Source organism: Chlorocebus sabaeus, chromosome 14, assembly GCF_047675955.1.
Source record: "Chlorocebus sabaeus isolate Y175 chromosome 14, mChlSab1.0.hap1, whole genome shotgun sequence".
NCBI classification, from domain to species: Eukaryota; Metazoa; Chordata; class Mammalia; order Primates; family Cercopithecidae; genus Chlorocebus; species Chlorocebus sabaeus.
In genome coordinates, this window is record NC_132917.1 from 50,304,016 (window position 1) to 50,324,297 (window position 20,282).

Consider the following 20,282-nt stretch of genomic DNA (forward strand, 5'->3'; position numbering starts at 1 on the left):
CATGCCTGTAATCCAAACTCCTTGGGAGGCTGAGGCATGAGAATCGCTTGAACCTGGGAGGCAGAGATTGTGGTGAGCCAAAATCACGCCACTGACCTCCAGCCTGGGCGACAGAGTGAGACTCCATCTCAAAAAACAAAATTAACAAAAATAATTAATATGATAATATATACATCAGGGCTGCTGCAGTGGAATGTGAAGAAAATAGAAAATGTTTGCTAAATCTATCATCTCCCATGGTATGCACACATGCTCATGAACATACACACATACACACACTCACATACAAACTTTTCCTAAATACACACACAGAATCTTTACTCAAAGCATTTTGTTTTCAGTTACATAAGACTCTAATTTCACCGAGTCTTTACTATCAGGAATAAAGAAAATGGAAAATGCATTTCATTAATATGATAAAGCATAATAAATCACTCCTGCCAGATGTGATATGACATGTACATATTTTCTTAAAAGAACTGTAGAAATGGGCAAAGATAAACATATACACACACACACACACACACACACAGAGTTAATTATTGGAGGCTCCAAGACACCAATCTTCAAATATTACTGAGTGTTTAATAAGTGTTATAAGAAATAATACCAAAAATAGAAGAATGAGATAATAAACTACAGATGAGAAATAAAGGCATACACACATAAAAAGACAACTCTAGACAGTAAATATTTGGGTTCAGAAGCAGAAGAACCATCAAGTAGTCAAAGACTGCACTACTCTGGATGAACCTGATATGAGCTGGAACATCTCCATAGGCTGAATTTTCTTACACAGAGTGAAAGGAGGGAAGGAAGAGGACAATCCAAATGAGGGTATCATTTAGCAGGGATGAAGGCACAAAGAAAATGTATTGACTACACCAGTGTGTCTCTATACATCTCTGAATCAAACAGTTGATGCCAGAGCATGTGAAGAATAAAGCATGCTGTAGAGTTGTTGCATAAGATTGTGGAGGACCTTAAATGTGGGAAGAATGAAAGAATGCCAGAAAAACTGCATGTTAACAAAACCTATTGACAACATTAGAAAAGGAAATATTGAGATAGTGGAGACAGAATTTTCCTGGAGTCCTCAAAACCATAAATTAGAGATAATACTGAAAACCTACTCCATTTGCCGTTACACGACCATAGCTTTCAGGGACTCAGATACCATAGGCACTGAATTTCAAAAGAGAAGTTGCATTCAGAACTCAGGCAGCAGCCTCTCATACTGCACTCCATAGATCAATTTTAGTTTCATGAGATTTAATTTTAAAATCCTTAAGTTTTATCTTTAGCACTTCAACACACTGAAAATGCTTCCAGGTTTTGATTTACAGAATTACTGTCACTGTCAATAAAAGAAATGTGCCTGACACACCAAAATCCAGTTTAATTACTTCTGTGATGTCTCCTACAGCTGAGAGGAAATGGTATTTCTCTGACACTTTTCTGTTTTTAATTTAGTAAAATCGAGCACTTTCCCCGAATAGGACCTGGGACAGCAGATTCAGAACTGATGTCAACAAAGATGGACCCCACAGTTTCAGCAACACTGTCTTACTCCGACTGTGCAATGACTGCATAAATCTGGATCTTCGGTTCTGGATTCCTTGAAGTTGGGCACTCATCAAAGATTTGACAGGAAATCATGACGGGGATATTTAGGTATTATGTCACGACCTGGAGAAGCTTTGCAAGTGAATTCAACGGCCTGCTTCTACCTAGAACTCTTCACACTGTCAGCATTGCCCTGAACTGCTGGAATCCAGATGAGGCCTTGAAAGCTTCCAAATAGAACTGCCAAATATCAAAATATACACTGTACCACTGGAATGAAGAAACCAAGAAAAAAATGTGTACTTTATATCTTCTGCTACATATTCCATCTGTTTCTCTCCCTAAAGGGTCATATGTTATATATTTATAAGAAGTGTTCGCACCTACGCGAACAGTTTCCACTGTCTCCTTCAAATACAGCCGCCTCCTTGTTCAAGACCCATTTTTTTTTTTTTAATTCTTCCATGGTAGCTGAACCTTTTATGAAACTTGTTCCATTCTGAAATCATTTCAAGTTAAGAAATGCCTTGGTACCTTCCTATTTCACCAAATCCTGGGGAGATTAAGCCTCACACTCCATAGGCCTTTTTCTGAGAGATGTGAATTTAGGTCATTAGGGTCATTAAAATCACACAATCTATAATACTGAGAGCTAACAGATCACCCTTGTGCTTTATGCTGCTATAGAATGCTACAAAAGAGGTAAAAAAATGTATAACATCACAGAACTATAGAGAAGGCCATGATTCTTCCCCATATAAGAATTCTATACTTTTTAATTGGCACAGTAAATCTCATTAAAGACACAGAATGCTTTGTTCAGGGAAGCAAAAGGGATCCCTGGGCAAGGTGCATTTCCTTCACAGTAATATTTTTTTTCCTTATGACTTGAATTATTCCTTAATGCAAGTACAATGTTATTTTTATCTTGACCTTTTTGCTGGACTCTACATGTTTCCCAGGGTTTTTTTCCCTTCCCTACAAAAATGAGGGTCCTGGCCGGGCGCAGTGGCTCAAACCTGTAATCCCAGCACTTTGGGAGGCCGAGACGGGCGGATCACGAGGTCAGGAGATCGAGACCATCCTGGCTAACACGGCGAAACCCCGTCTCTACTAAAAAATGCAAAAAAACTAGCTGGGCAGCGGGGCGGGCGCCTGTCGTCCCAGCTACTCGGGAGGCCGAGGCAGGAGAATGGCGTGAACCCGGGAGGCGGAACTTGCAGTGAGCTGAGACCCGGCCACTGCACTCCAGCCTGGGCGACAGAGCGAGACTCCGTCTCAAAAAAAAAAAAAAAAAAAAAAAAAAGAGGGTCCCTTGGTCTTTACTATTAATCTTGTATTAACTTTTAATACACTGGGCTTCATACATCCTCTTGTATTTCTCTGTGTATCTACCAAAGACCAACATAGGCCACACTGCTAACCTCTGACTTAGTCTTTTTTTCTTTCTCCCTCAACAACTGTATAAAGAACAAACTCAGGTATAATTAACATAATCATTTGGCACACATTCATTGGTCAACACAATTCTGAGTCTTAACCGTTGATTTCCCACTGTACACATTGTGAATCTGATTCACACAAAAGTACTTTGGGAAGTATTTTCTCTGGTTTCATTATCAAATGTTAGATTATTATTTTTGAGAAACTCAGAAAGGCTGTCATGGAAAAATCACAGAAAATTCCCATCTCTCTTTCATAATCAGTACTTTTTAATAACAGAACTGGAAGTTAATGACAATATGCTTTTGACAGCTTACTCTGAATTTTTAACTCATCTTTAGAAGTGCAAACTGAGCAGTTGAGGGGAAGAACATAAGGTTTAAATTTACATCTAAGAATTAAGAATCAGAAAAGCATGGAAAAATGTTACACAGTGTTAAAGCACACTTATTACTAACTTCTCTAGGGAATTTTGCAGCTGGGGAATTTCAACTGCATTATTATTGAATCTATCCCTCTTTAATAGAGATTGTGGGTGCAAAAAAGCATATGACCTTGAAGACAGATATATTCAAGTTCTGTTTGTGCCAATTACTAACCATTTCACCCCAAGAAGTTATTTAAAATATTCATGCCTTACAATCAGCAAAGAGAAAAGACAATCTAAAGAATTGGAAAAAATATTTGCAGATTATTAATCCAAATAAAAATTAATAACCAGAATACATAAAGAACTCGAACAATTCAATCATAAAATAATTATAACAAATAATTTAATTTTTAAAATGGGCAAAAGAAGACATTCCTCAAAAGAAGGCATATAAATAGTCAACAGGAATATAAAAAAAAGCTTGACATCACTAATCATCAGAGAAATGCAAAAATCACATTGAGACATCAAAATCAAAATCACAATGAGATATCATCTCACTCCAGTTAATATGGCTGTTACAAAAAAGACATAAAATAACACATGCTGGCAAAAATGTGGAAAAAGAGGAATGCTTGTACACTGCTGGTGGAAATGTGAATTAATACAACTGCTATGGAGAATAGCTTTGTGGTTCCTCAAAAAATCAAACACATTAACCACCATGTAATCCAGCAATCTCACTGCCGAGTATATATCCAAAGAAAGGAAATCAGTATATTGAAGAGATAATTGCATTCCCATGTTTACAGCAGCACTATGCACAATAACCAAGATAAGAAATCAATCTAAGAATCCATGGATAAATGGATAAAAAAAAAATGGTATATATATCCCAATATGACTTGAACTGGAGGTAATTATGTTAAGTAAAACAAGCCAGGCCCAGAAAGACAGATATCACATGTTCTCACTCATATGCGCGAGTTAGTAAAATTGATCTCCTGGAAGTAGTGCATAGAGTAGAATAGGTGGTAACCAGAGGCCATAAAGGGTAGAAAGGTGAACAGGATGAAGAAGGGTTGGTTGATGTATACAAATATACAGATAAGTAGAAGAAATAAGAGCTAGTGTTGGATAGCACAATATGGCAAATATAGTTAACAATATTTTATTGCATATTTCAAAATAGCTAGAAGAGTGGAATTGGAACATTTCCAACAAAAATAAGTGATAAATATTTTAAATGATGGATACCAAATTACCCAGATTTGATCATTACATATTGCGTGCTTATATTAAAATACCACATGTACCCTCTAAATATGTACAACTATCATGTATCCATAATTTTTTTTTTTTTATGAGATGGAGTTTAGTTCTCCTTGCTCAGGCTGGAGTGCAATGGTGCAATCTCTGCTCACTGCAACCTCCTCCTCTCAGGTTCAAGAGATTCTGCTACCTCAGCCTCCTGAGTAGCTGGAATTACAGGCATGCACCACCATGCCCGGCTAATTTTTTTGTATTTTTAGTAGAGACAGTGTTTCACCATATTGGCTAGGGTGGTCTCGAACTCCTGACCTTGTGATCCGCCTGCCTTGGCTTCCCAAAGTACTGGGATTACAGGCATGAGCCACCACGACTGGCAGAAATTTTTTTAAAATCTATTTATGCTTCAGTATTCTTCTTTTTACATTTAAAGTAATCAGATATTTTTGGAGAAAAATAAGGTAAAGCTTATAAAATATAAATGGCATGCATATAATACATATTAATTATGATATTAGCATTGAAATATGTTGATGTAATCTACATAAATTTTTTGTAGTTCTTTTTATGCACTAGTTAGGCATATCCACAGCAACAAAGTATAGAAACAACCTAGGCCTGATCTAACACTTCTTCCAAATCCAATCATAACTATATTATTTTAAAATAAAAGATTTCATAAATTATAAGCTAATTATGTTTAATCCTATACTTTAAAAATACTCATGATAATTTGATTTCATAAAGTGGGAGAAGTATTGAACAGTTTACTCTCTTTAAATATCTTCCTGATTAATAACATGATACTTTTTTTTTTTTTTTAACTTTTATTTTAGGTCTAGAGGTACATGTGAAAGTTTATTATATAGGTAAACTTATATCACATGAGTTTGTTGTACAGATTATTTCATCACCCATGTATTAAGCCTAGTAACCAATAATTATCTTTTCTGCTTCTCTCCCTCTTCCTACTCCACCCTCAAGTAGACTGCAGTGTCTGCTGCCCCCTTCCTTGCGTTCATGAGTTCACATAGTTTAGCTCCCACTTACAAGTGAGAACATGTTGTATTCAGTTTTCTGTTCCTGCATTCATTTGCTAGGGATAATAGCCTCCAGCTCCATACATTATCCTGCAAAAGACATGATCTCATTTCTTTTTATGTTTGCACAGTACTCTATGGTGTGTACTTATCACATTTTCTTTACTCAATCTGTCATACTAAGTTATTTATTATTTGTACTTATTTGGTATTTTGCATGGTTCTGATAATTCACTGTGATTTATCTTCAGTTTGTTCACACAGACTTTTGGTACATCATTTTTACAGAAGTAAAATCTATATAAAAAGTAAAATTAAACTTAATGGCTTCAAGTTTCAAAAGTTAGCACCTCTGATTAAGGCAGTGTCCCCACCCTGCCTTGATTCTGCACCTGTTGTGTTGCTACAGATGGAAGTAACATGATAAACATGGATATAATACATTCACATGGAAAAAAAAAATTCAGATAAGACTATGGTCATAGATCTATTTGAATAGCATCTAGTGACAACTAAAACCATTGTCTTTCCTTGAGAATGGTTAGTCAAGGTGACTAGCAAAACCTCCTCTGAATGCAGCTCTAGTTAGCTGGGCTCTGGTGAGATAGCATAGTGTTACCACAGTAAGGCCAACATTGAAAGCCATCTCCATATTTACCTATAAGATCGATGATGAGGAGTGCTAACATTTGAGTCGAATTAAGGTCTACACAGACAGAGTTTTAATGAAGCCAGAAAAATTAGAGCATACTAGCAGGAAAATCCATAAGTAAAGAAAACATTCTGACTGGGTCTGCTTCCTTTCTGATTTCTAGGGGCCAAGGTTGCAGAATTCACAGACTCAAAGGCTGCTGAGAGTTGAATCATCAAGGTACTGAACAGTGCAAGGGACTAACATGGATAATTCAAATACAGCATTACTCCACTCCCTTTTTTAGTGTTTTTCTCCCCACCCAACTTTTCTCATATAGATACAGAGTGAAACTATTATTCAGCTGCCCAACAACAATATAAAAAGACCAATGCTTCCATTTATGCATCTACTTTTATGATGTCAATTACTCACAAGAAGAACAAAGATAAGTTTACATAAAATAGTAGCAGATAGTATTTCTATAATGTATTACATTTCTCTGTCATACATTATGCTTTATTTTCTGTCCTTTATTACATTTTCTTACTTAGTATGAACAATATTTTAATCCTTTATCATTTACCCGAAGCAGGTATGACCCTGTTTCCCCATAGATAGTTTTTTTAAGGTGTTTTCAGTAAATATTGCTTATGAATGGCTTTAAACAGCTTAAGGACTTCCATTTAGAAAAAAATCAAGGTTAATAAGATTCATCATACTCACAAACAGTATCTGGTTGTGGATATAGCTAATTGCTAAATTTTATTCAGCCCTAAGTGACACCAGCAGCAAATCACCTCACAGCTTAATACTACTGGCAGCTCTAAATGGGAGAGAAATAATGTTACTCGGATCCAGGTTTTTAAAAATATATGTTATGATTCACTTCCATTAGTTCAGATATTCATGCTCAGACACTGGATATTGGATTCTCTTTCAAACAACAAAAGAAGCTGAGAAACAAAGCTGAAGATATTTTTTAAATGTCATGGTAAAAAGTCACAGTGAAGTGTATTTTATCCTTGTTTCAGTGAATGTTTCTAACTCTCACATGAAAGATACAGTAAATTCCTATCAGAAAGATTTTCTCTTGGCAAAGTTTAGAATTCTGAAAATAGCCTTTTAATAAAACAGAACCCACACCCTCCTAAGCTGTAGCACCAAAATAACAGCACTATGATATATTCTTCCCTTATGGTAACAGACACTGTTGAAGCTGAACTGTAATTTGGCATACAACATCTCTATACTAATGTAATCTGACAATGTTATTATGCTCGCTATTTTCCATGTGGTCATAGCCATATTCATCTTCTCCAACCTGACATTAAGTTAGCTTAATATGGTTACATTCTATTCTGGACCACCAGGTGAAAGCAGAAAAAGATTATTGTGTAGCACACTGGTATGATGATGGTGGAGGAATATGTAAGCATTAATAGGTGATATATAAAATTTATAATGAACGTAAACTTTTAGCACAGAACTGGCACATAGTAAGTGCTCTGCAAATGGTTACATCCAAGAGAAATTTCATAAATAGCTACACCATACAATGTAGTGTAGCACACTATTCCCTATAATTTCAGAAGACAGAAAAATAATGACAAGCTCAGAAAACAAAGGAAGTTTCCATGGGACAAAAGAGTTTTAGTAGAGATTGAAAAGGAAATTATATTTCTTCAAGCAGACATAGTGAAAGAATGTATTCCAGGTAGAATGAACGCATTTTCCAGGTGGAGAAATTACCATAAGCAATGGTGAGGAAATTGGAAAGTGTAATGTTGTTTAGAAAGCTGTAAATAAGTAAATTGGCAGTAATATGCCATATGGACAAGGTTCTGCAATAGATGAGTATGAACATGAAGGCTAGGGTCAGACCATTGAGGTCCATGAATTCCACATTGACTAACTTGGAGAGTGGTATTGGACACTGAGGATATACTTGAAATTATTCTGCAAGATTCATGTATCTAGCACATTTTGATTTAGTGAGTTATTACAATTACGTGCAGCATGCTATAAAAAACACTGGGCTTATAAACCAAGAAAACAAAGAAGAATATTATTCCTAGTAGAAGTGTACAGTCTTATAGGGAGATAAGACTAAACACAAGTAACTATAAGGAAAAAATGATGGCCAATCAAATAGCATAAACAAAATTCTATGGGAAGCCAGAGGAGAAAAAAAAAAGTATTGCCTCTGGATAGGAGAATTAGAAGAGAATGATGACATTTAATCTAGGAGTAATAGGAAGAAAGAACAAAACTGGCAGAGAGGCACAGAATGGATCAGCGGAAAGAGGACTAAGAAATGGGAGATAGCTAAGAAATTACATTATGTATCAGAAAAATTACACAGAGGATCTAAAATTTGGTATTGGTATGGAAGAAAACTTGAGGAGGTGAGTATATGACATTACCCTACACACACACATGCAAATCCACATACACACATGCACAGAACAATTGTTTTGTCAATGAGTAGGTCACTTAGACAGCAATTTTCCAGGGAAGAAAGGGTTTCACAAACACATTTCTTTAAAAACAGCCTTTGGCATTATTTTGAATAGCACTTCTTTTTGAAAGATTCCTTTCAGTTCAATTAATTAGTATGATTTATCCAAGATTACATTTACAAGCTATAAAGTATTCCCATCTTCCCATTGTTAATTATATCTCCAGGCTAATATAAATAAATTTTTCTAGTTACCCTAACCCACTCTATGAAACCTATCAGCAAGATGACATTTAGAAATTCTATTTTTGGGGAGGGAAGGTCTCATTTGTAATGTAGAATGTTCGTTCACCCATTAAAAAGTTTTGTTTCTATTTTCTTTTTTGATTTCTATGTAATTGGAGGCTGCAGTCACAGAATTTATGAATACACAACTAACCTAGAGATGAAAATTTCATTAAGAAATGAAATGCCTTAAACGGCTTTATTTTAAAAGAAAAATCACTTTCTTTAAGGATTTTTAAGGAGTTTGTTAAAATCCCGGGAATCACACTAATTTTATTTGTGCATCTTATAGAAAAACAGTGAGATGTAGAGACAAGATTTATTTTGATCCATTTAAAAAGTGAGGAAAGTGTTGCATGCTATTTCTACTGCTTATTAATTCCACATCTTCAAAGTAACAATTGCTACTATATCTTCTACCAATTATAATTGATACAAAATAAGATTTGCTTTAAAATATTGATTTATGTCTATGTATTCTCACCACTGAAATTCCAATGTATAAGCCAAGGAACCATTTCACATTTTCAGAAAACCCACTAAGAGGTAATGATTTAATCAAAATGCATGTATTCTGAGAGCTCGCTAAAGTAATTTTAATGCTGATTTGTGCAAGAGGCATATCAGGAGACACATTTATTGAATGACATTTACCTATTTACAAGAAAATAACAAATAGCCTTATCATTGTCGTCACCAGTACTATCACCCAAGAGCAGCATTAAAATAGTTTTCTGTAAAAATGATTCGAAGACAGCATGATACTTAAGGTTGTATCTTGATGTTTCTTTAGGAAAAGTCTAACAAATACATACATAAAATTATACTCTTTATATTTAACTGGTATATGAGGATACACAGTCTGCCACAACCAAATGGCAACTGTTTTGTAAAACATGGAAACTAGATTAAGCATAGTTTGGCAGAAAAAGTTCTTTAGCAACATGAAAAATATTTTCACACCAAAAAAATCCCTCTCAACTACCACATGTAGTCATACATCTGTCAGGATCGTATTCAGGATGAAAAATTTGTGATAATAAAATCTTAACAAATATTCAGTCTTCTGATTGTCGTTGAAAATAAATTTACGCCATTTTCTGTGAAGCAGGAACAAATGCAGGAAGTAATTTGTCTATAGACATATATACATATCCTTATGAAAAGCACATGTAAGGTTGCTTTATGTATATATATTTATTCAGACTTTATGTAAAGTTGTTTATATAACCCAAAATGGCGTTGTTGTGTTTTAAGTGTGATTTGGCTTGCAGAAACACAGTGTTCGCAAATGTATGATGGTTTGAATACATGTTTATTGCTTCAGGTTTACTGTAATTCTATGGGAGATGAAACTAGTAAAATAAAGAACAAATACTTCTCCATCTACAGTGGCATGGTTGTTAAAGGCCTCTTCTACATAAATTTTTACTCTGTATTGGTTGTGTGTTTTTCCTATAGTCAATATGTTGGAACGGAAATTTGAAGACAGCAGGTAAATTGTACTTTATTGCTAGGCTGCAACAACTCAGTTCAGTGGATTACTGGAGGTTGACCCCATCTTCTACATTGTGATGCACATATCTGTTGACATGAATACAGTCTCAGATAGACAAAGGTCAAAATGAACAAGCTCTACTCTTTCTTTAAATCCACATTCAAATTCAGCCTCTGCTGCAAAATCCAAACCTTCAATCATTACATCTTCTATTCCATCATCCTGGAGCTTTAGCTTAAATGTTCTAGCACTGACAACATATAGCACGTATTCTATTCTACAACCAGGTGAATTTGTCAGGAATATTCTCTTAATATAGCAGAATGTGATGTTTTGTATGAAATTCTTTTATCATTTTGATGATGTGCTATAAATCAGGACCTATTTGAACATTAAGATACAGAACTTCATCTTATAGATCAGTTAACTCCATCTTCAAACCCTCACTGCTGTGATATAAATTAGGCACTAGCAGATATGCCATGATATAATGTGAATGTTGTGTTTCATTTTCATGCTTATATTGCAATACTCAGTTAAAGGATTTTTAAGGAGAAAAACATAAGCTGCTAAGATATAAGGGAGAATGCCTGAAGGATAATGTTTGAACGTATTTTTTTAAAAGTAAAAGGCAGCAATGGGCTTAAAGAGATGTACACAGAGTGAAAAATTAGACCTGTAACCATTCACTAAAATTACAGCCCTCAAGACATAATCATATGAAATTAAGTATTATTTAATATAAAACAATATGAAGATTCTTTCAAAAACTGAGAGAATTGTCATATATTGGAAATGAAAAACATTATTTTGAACAAGGTGATCATTAGTAATTAAAAAATAAATAAATAAACCCAAAAACCAAAGAATCACCATCATCACAGGATTTAGCCACTTTAACAATTATTTCAAAACTGTTCTTTCTGTAGAAACAACTGCTTCTATGGGTTATGACAGTTTGACTGACTCAGAGTTAATATAAGGACTTTCGATGTTAGACTTTAGATATCAAACAGTAACTGGAAGCAACGGTGAGTATCAGTCCATAATCAGAGAGGTACTTACGGTCATTGCAGAGTGGTCCACTGAAGGAAGTCATACTACAGTCACAGCTGAAGCCATCCCATTGTTGCAAGCACACACCTTGATTGGAACATGAGTCCTCTTGGCAGGTTGTGCTGGGGCCTGCAAAACAATCCAAAGGAAACTTGGGTTCTTAAAAAAAATCCAAAAGTGTTTTATACATGAGCTAGATCACATATAGTAGTTGCCAACACCTCAGATGATATGTCCAAACTCGTTTTGAAAGTTCTAGTTCACACACCTGAATTAGGAACTGAGAGGCTGTAATATGAAGGTTTTCTTAAGTTTCAAGTATAGGATAAAATACATTATAATCATAAACTAAACCAACAAATAGCAAAAGCAAGCACATAGCTTCTAGTATGATTATCGTAGCAGGTAATCTCATTCCAACTTCAATAATTCTTTATTACCATTTGGATTTTAGAAAATGAATGGATCTCCTTAACATTCTGACCAATGAATAGAGACATAATGAGAAATGGAGATTATAACTTCATGAAATTGAGATAAGATTGGCAAAATAACTGAAGAGAGTTATGCAAAAATGCCCTAGAGGTTTCAGAAGGATAAAGTTATGATTGCTGGGTGTTTTGAATAGGTATGTTGGCAAGTATCAATTCACATGCTTTAACAATTTCATGCAATAAAACATAAAATTAAAAACTCCATATAAATGACATGCCTCCATTTAACATACAAGTAAAAAGAATGCTAGTCTATTTCTAAAGAATCATAACTAGAACACTGAAAAACAAAGAACTGAAAAAAGCATGATCAAAGCACTAAAGGCAATCACTATACAAACATATTCAAGACTGAAAGCCTTTATACAAACTATACTACAAAGGCTTCTTGCACAACGTTCAAGAAAGGAAAAAAATGAAATCCAAACCCAAATAACAGTTACTGCAAAAATGTAAAATATGTTATTTTAGGGTTTCCACTGTGTATTATGGGGTTTCAGTCTTGTTTTATACACACAGGGCTATCTACCTTGCAAGTCAGCTTTCATCAATGCAACTTTGTCAGCAAAATTAAAAAAAGCAAAATATATTAAATGTTAGTAAGCAATACTGAAATGGGGCAAACACAGAAGAACGTTCAGATTCAAAAGGCATGCTGCTGTAAAGGGGGAGAAAAATGCTATGTAGAGCAAACAAATTAATACTAACAGCCATAAATCTTAAGAGAAGCCAAAAATGAGAAAGCGGTAATTTATTAGAATTTAATTGTACATATGTATACATATATAATGGTTAATTGAGCCAATGACATGTAATGAAGGAAAATTAAAAGGGCCTTTGTATGTTTCCTCTCTTGGATAGATATGAATGCATTACCAAAGTGACGTTTTGCTTATTTGGAACATGCAGCACCATTCATCATGTGCAGATACAGTGTAGACTATGATCATTAGCAGAGCAATTATCCCTTTCTATGTTTTTCCCTCTAGATCTTTTATCTTGCTGTTGCAATTAAGGCTTCAAACTGTAAAGCCAGCCATTCACTGACAACAGCTGGACTTTAGAGTGACACCAACCAAATACTGCATAAATGATACTGTATATCATTTAGAGTGGATGAAAGAAGTAGGAAGAATGGAAGAAACAAACTGCAATATAATCCCTTATAAAGGAATTTTCCTAATAAAATTTCCATGTGCAGCGTTTATCCTTGAACTTACTAGATTGGGAATATGCCACTTACGAATTTTAGAGTTACGTCTGTATTTTCTACACTTTCACAACTGTCTTCAATTCTTATAAACTTCCCTGTTAATAACTGTTACAGTAAAACCTCACCAATAGGAACTATCTTAGAGAAGGGTGAAAAGGGAATACAGTCTACCTAAATAGCTTTAGAGTATAAACTAAATATATTTTCTAGTAAATAAACACACAGATTTTATAAAGATAGAAAAACAGACATCAGCTAATTAGATTCTATTAATATAAAAGAGACAGCCTCTGAAGTGCCTGTTTCAGTGAATAAATGAGAATTTTCTGTAATTTTACTTTATATAAACAGATGATTTTGAAAATGGCTTCTAAACAGTTACATGTACCTTATCATCACATTTCCATTACAAATTTTTCAGTAAAGGCATTCTTTACTGAATGTTATTGAATTTAGCCTAGCATATAAGAATTCACAAATTCAGAAACCATAATATTGTATATCTTAATTCTACAATAATAATAATAACAGCAATAGGTATAACAATAATAAAAACAAAAATAGTATTTTATGTAAGTAGTAATAATAATAAGACCTCCCAAGTCCAGGAAACCTGAAGAAATGTAACAGTTTTTTTTTTTTTTTTTTCAACTTAGTCCTTTTTTTTTTTTTTTTTTTTTTGCGACGCAGTCTCGCTCTGTCGCCCAGGCTGGCGTGTAGTGGCGCGATCTCGGCTCGCTGCAAGCTCCGCCTCCCGGGTTCACGTCATTCTCCTGCCTCAGCCTCCTGCGTAGCTGGGACTACAGGGGCCCGCCACCGCGCCCGGCTAATTTTTTTTTGTATTTTTTAGTAGAGAAGGGGTTTCACCGTGTTAGCCAGGATAATCTCTATCTCCTGACCTCGTGATCCACCCGCCTCGGCCTCCCAAAATGCTGGGATTACAGCGTGAACACCGCGCCCGGCCAGTTCTTTGTAACAAAGTTCTTTGTAAGAAAGAACTAAGAACCACTAAACTCAACTTAGTTCTTTGTAGTAAAGAAATAAGAACCACTTAATTGCTCAGTATTAATTTTTGTTCCAAACTGTGAGAGGTAAGTGGTCTACTGATCTTTATCCCATGGCATTATAGATAAAAAATAATTAGCATATTAAAAAAAAATCTCAAAGCAATATTCCTTAGCATAGTTCTTCCAGTGTTAAGCAAATAAACAGGGAATAACACAAGCCCAGTTTGGGGAGATGCCATTTTATCAAATAGCTATTTGCTGTCTGACCTGCACAGCAGAAGATCAGAAGCAAGAACTAATTAAGATCCAGATTTTTGTTTTTGTTTTTTTCAAAAATTATCAGAAATGCAATTGAGAAACAACGCTAAACTCTAAAACTAGTAAAACTACATTCTTAGAAAAATAATCTGCCCATATTGGAGAGCAGCAACTCAGAGCACCTGCCAAGCTTCTATGTAAGCATACAAACATGCTTTATTTTATTTTCATTATCACAATAGTTTTTTATATTCAAGAATTACAAGACAATGCATGCGTGTGCCTGACAAGACACATTTTTCAAAGTACTCACCTTCTAGAACAATATTTAAACATTAATAGGCATTACACAAGGCAGAGCCTTAAATTTATTTTTCTTTTTAGTTATGTATTATTCTTTTTATTTTATCACTGAATAAAATTGGGAAAAAGCAACAAGGACATTTGTATCAAGTTATTTAAATTAATAATATGTCTAAAAGGGAAATAAAAATGAAGGTAAAACTACAATTTCCAGAAACCAAAGAATAATAGACAAAAGAGGTTAGGTGTCTCTGCTTTCAAGTAAGGTAAACTCGGGTTTGAAACTTGTATCATCTACTTATTAGGTGTGTGAATGTAGGAATGTCACCTTACTTTTCTGAGGCTCAACCTACTCATTAAAAAAAAGGTAATGATACCTAATTTATAGAGATTTGATGATTAAATGAGATAGTATAGGTAAACATATTCTCACCAGTGTTTTATCAATGATAGCTGTCATAATTAAACAGAAAATTATTCCTATATATATAATGGAGCCTAGAGCTGAATGTCACAGTTGTATAAAAAGAGCATCTGTTAAAATTTCACTGATTTTATGTAGAGATGTTATCTTGACTTTAGTGGGCCTGCTTATTGGTTGATTACCAGTATCCATTTTCTGTTATATAAACAGAAAAAAAGCATCCAAAGTATAGTCTCCAGTAAAACAGCATCAGCATCACTTGGGAATTTGTTAGAAATGGAAATTCTAGGGCTCAGTCTCAGATCTACTAAATTAGAAACCCAGAGGGTTGTAATCTCGTGATTTGGGTTTTAATGATTCTGTAAGTGATTCCTGATATAGGCTAACATTCAGGAAACAATAATCTAAATAGACTTTGACAGGTTAAAATCTGTCCTCTAGCGAAGGTGCATTTTATAAATAAAATGAATTATTACCCACTGAAATATGTTAGAAATAAAAGGCAAAAAATGATTATTAAGGGAAGATCAAAAACTTTTTGCATGCAGAGGCTTAGAGATGTGTCGGTGTATTAGGTAGGAACAATGGAAAATCCTCACAAGATATTATTAGGTTATACCAAACATATGCTAAGTAGTCCCATCAATATGGATATGGAAGTTAAGTGATTCCAATGTGGTTTAGACTCAAATTCCATGAGATAACAATCTTTAGAAAGAGAATTTGTTAGGTATCTACAGTTAAATCACTAATCTTAAAAAATGTGTGAATAGCATCAACTGTACCTATAACAGTTAAATCTAAGATTTTTCCTAGAAACTATACAGGTCAGAAATAATAGTAAATTAAAAGTTGTTCACCTTGATGTTGGAATGAAAGAATCAGGACAGAAAGTAATAATCTAAGAATAAAGAAAAAATGGGGTATCGGGGGTGAAAATTATAAAAGCTCAGATACATAAAGCATTCTAGATAAGGAAAGAACCAATGCCATTAGTGACTGAGTTCAGATGTTCAAATAAGAGTTTAATGTGTAATTAATCATCTTAACCAAATTTCTTACTAGATTATATGGGTAGACAACACCAAACATCATTACTGCAAATGCCCTTTGTTAGTAGATCTTGCTCGTATTAATCTACTTGCTTCCGCCCACTCACTCACATTATATACCAGTGGTGGGGTCCTGTGTGTTTGCCTCTTGTTTTCTATCTCATTGGGTATATCTGTCTGCTGTCACCATTTCTTGTAGGTGAGAAGTCACATACCAAGCAACTTGTAGAAAGGCCTATTTTTAACAAATATTTTCCATAAGGGATTGTAATACTTTTCTTTAAAAAATGAAACAAAATAAATGTACACATTCTCACTAATGAGATCACCTCCAAGAATTATGTCGTCCCACATTCTTGTGTTCATCCACTAATGGGAATTGATCCCCTTAACAATTTTGTTTCTCTTAATTAAAATTAACTAAAAAGAAAAAAACATAGTTTCCTTATGTTTTACAAATGCATTATGCCAAAATATCAAATAAAGAAATATACTAATAACATTAAAAATGAACTCAACAACACCTTCCATTAATAACCTTATCCTCTGGTATTATTGAAATACAGTCTGAATTTCACCTAACATTTCATGGAAACATATGCGGCACAGAGGAAACAAATGTATTTTCAAATATAAAATTTCCATGTACTTTAGTAATTGCTAAATATAATGGCATTATTTTGGCTGAGAATAAATGATTCATAATCAGCTGGGGGACAGGAATTCAAATTTCTTTCTTCTTCTCCCATATAAAATCTCCTCATAAATGTAAAATTTTCAAAATGGCCCAAACTGTGTTCAGTATTACAGAAGCAGCAGCAACACATCCAGAGCCACAAAATTCATGATAATGTGATTAAATTACATTTATGGAGGAAGAATTTGCTCAAATAATCTGAGGTGTTGAAGTGAAAATTATCTAAAATGAAAGTAGCAATCAAAAAGTATCCTACAGATCTTGGTCTGATAGAGAGCACAAAAGAAAAGAAGACACTTTGGTGTATTTCTGATGTATGAATATTAGCTTGGGGTTAATATTCAAGAAACCTGTTTTTGCTAAAATAAACTGAAAATATACAGGATACACTGTTTCTGCCAGGTACACACCAATTGAATAGTGATTTGAGAATGGGGTATCTGAACTTTATTCTCTTATTATTTGCTATTGGATATAGATTTTTACTTATTTTTATTTTAAAATATTTGTTAATTTCAGTAGCTTTAGGTGTACAAGTGGTTTTTGGTTACATGGATGAACTGTATAGTCGTGAAGTCTAACACTTCAGTGAACCTGTCACTCAAGTCTTGTACATTGTACCCAATAGGTAGTTTTTCATCATTTAATCCCCTTCCCACCATTCCAGCTTCTGAGTCTCCAATGTCCCTTATACCATGCTGTATGCTTTTGTGTACCCATAGTGCAGCTCCTACTTACAAGTGAGTAACATGAAGCATTTGGTTTTCTATTCCTGAGTCACCTTACTTAGAATATTGGCCTCCAGTTCCATCCAAGTTGCTACAAAAAATATTATTTTGTTCTTTTTATGGCTGAGTAGTATTCCATGGTATATACATACCACATTTTCTTCATCCACTCATTGGCTTATGGGCACTTAGGTAGATTCCATATATCTGTAATTGTGCATTGTGCAGTGATAAATACATGTTTGCAGATGTCTTTCTGACATAGTGACTTCTCATTATCCTTAGCAAACTAATGCAGGAATAGAAAGCCAAATACTGCTTGTTCTCACCTATAAGTGAGAGCTAAATGATGAGAATACATGAACACATAGAGGGGATCAACAGATACTGGGGCCTACTGGAGGGTGGAGAGTGAGAGGATGGAGAGGATCAGGAAAAATAACTCATGGGTACCAGGCTTAATACTTAAATAGCAAAATCATCTGTACAACAAACCCCCATGACACAAGTTTACCTACATAACAAACCTGCACATGTACCCCCTGGACTTAAAATTAAAACAAAAAACAATGTAGATTTTTAAAAATGGGCACAAGTTGATTAATACTTGCTGGTGTAGTATTTGTTTAATGCTATAAAGCAAGGATCGTAGAACTGATTAACAAACTAATCAAATGTACTACAAAACTCAAAAGAGCAAAAAAAAAAAAAAAAAAAGATCCATAGGTATAGTTCCCATTTTACATTGAGCATTAATGTAGGCTTGCAAACTGTACAGAAAATTTACGGTTTATGAGATAAAAAATTGAAAACATGAATAAGGATGTCTAAGCCCAAATTGGGTATTTGACCAATTATGATCATTTTACTGGAGAGTGAGATTCATTCTCAGTTAAACAGGTGGAATTAGAATTATTTAGGGCACGATGACAAAAATCTAATACCTTCACATCCTCTCTCGATCTGTCCATTGCAGAAAAGAGCATCTGAGATGAGGTCCGGAAGCCGTCCATTTAAATCAACTGATGCCAGGCAGCCTTGAAAGCCTTCTTTGGCATGTACAAGTTTTGGTAAGGATTTGTATGTTTCTTTCGCTACTCCTCCTATATATAAGTCACCTGCAAGAAGATCAAAGTCTTTGTTACAAAAGTACCATGTCATTGACTTTAAACACACAGTAGGATGGAGAAAAAACAGGGAGGTTTTCCATTAAGTTAATAAAAATGTAAATTTATGACTAGCTGTTTTCCCCGAAGTGTTAAACAACAGAGGTGTTTGAATAATATACTGGCACTAGGAGACATTTCTAAAAGCTATTTCTATAGAGAACTAAAGTAATTCCATATTATGTGGCCAAATGGAAGGAATGTGGGCTAGCTATAGAGATGCATACCCCTGCATTGAAATCCAGGCCTGGTTACTTGCAAGCCCTACATCCTTGAAAATATATATATATAGTGTGTGTATATATATATACACACACACACACACACACATAAATATATATACACACACACATATTAGTTTCTCTAATTATTAGTATCATTGTTTCTAAAATAGGAACAATAAAAACCTTCACCAGAGGGTTTCATGATGATTAAATGAGATGAAATATATACAGCATCCACCAGAGCAAAAGTATGTAGTGGATACACAGTCAACAGGGATTATTATTAAATTCACCTTCTGCTTAGAGATCTCTGTGTCTTTCATTTTATCAGAAGTTCAACAAATTTCTTCTTATATCTAAAGTCACCTTCTATACTGGGCTGAAGCCCGCTATCCTTGCTTGCACCTCTCTTGTTCAATAACTCACATAATAGTCTGTATATAAGTGAAAGTTACATCCTTCTTCAGGTGTTTCTGTTTTTAGGTAAAATTACACTACTTTGAATTTTTAGGCTGCTCTGAAATCCGTTAACAAGTTTTTAACTTATTTTTCTAATTTTATTGCAGTTTCTAATGGAACACATGGCTTAGCTTTGCCAACTTTTTGTCTCTAAGTTTGAGATTCCCCAACTTTATGAACTATTACCAAAAAATAAATAAATAAATAAAAAGAGAGAGATTTAAATCTATGTTGGATTCTGTTTCTTTTTCTATTTCAGATTATTCACCATATCTGGATAATATTCAATAAATGTAATTAACTGACTTTAGTAAACATTTAATCAACGTGGAACATAAGGAAGCTGAGCTCAAAATTCAGTAATATGCTGCTACAGCTCCAGTCTACAAGTTATGTAACATAATCTTTGTAGCTATTTCTTTAACTTTCATTTTCTTTTGAACATTCTTTCTCATGTTAACCATTCTATTCAACTTCATGTCACTTGGCACATTTTCCCCAGTATAACACAAAAATCCTGCAATCTTACTGTTCACCTGTGTCCTTCTGTGTTGACTTCATGAGACTTGGGAACAAGGAGAACTGATACACAGGCTATTTGTTGAGCTGTAAGTAACAAATTCCTTGGTCTCGCATCC

General features: G+C 34.3%; 1 protein-coding gene across 16 annotated transcripts in view; it reads right to left on the reverse strand.

Annotated features, from left to right (window-relative positions):
• Positions 1 to 20,282, reverse strand: part of NRXN1 (neurexin 1) — a 1,137,472-nt gene that overhangs the window by 547,945 nt on the left and 569,245 nt on the right. For all 16 annotated transcript variants that reach the window (XM_073022966.1, XM_073022965.1, XM_038006271.2 and 13 more), the window contains 2 exons: positions 18,740 to 18,913; positions 11,629 to 11,748 (listed from right to left, as the gene is read on the reverse strand). In XM_073022966.1, coding sequence (XP_072879067.1) covers positions 11,629 to 11,748; positions 18,740 to 18,913 — 294 coding nt within the window. The remainder of the gene's footprint in view (positions 1 to 11,628; positions 11,749 to 18,739; positions 18,914 to 20,282) is intronic.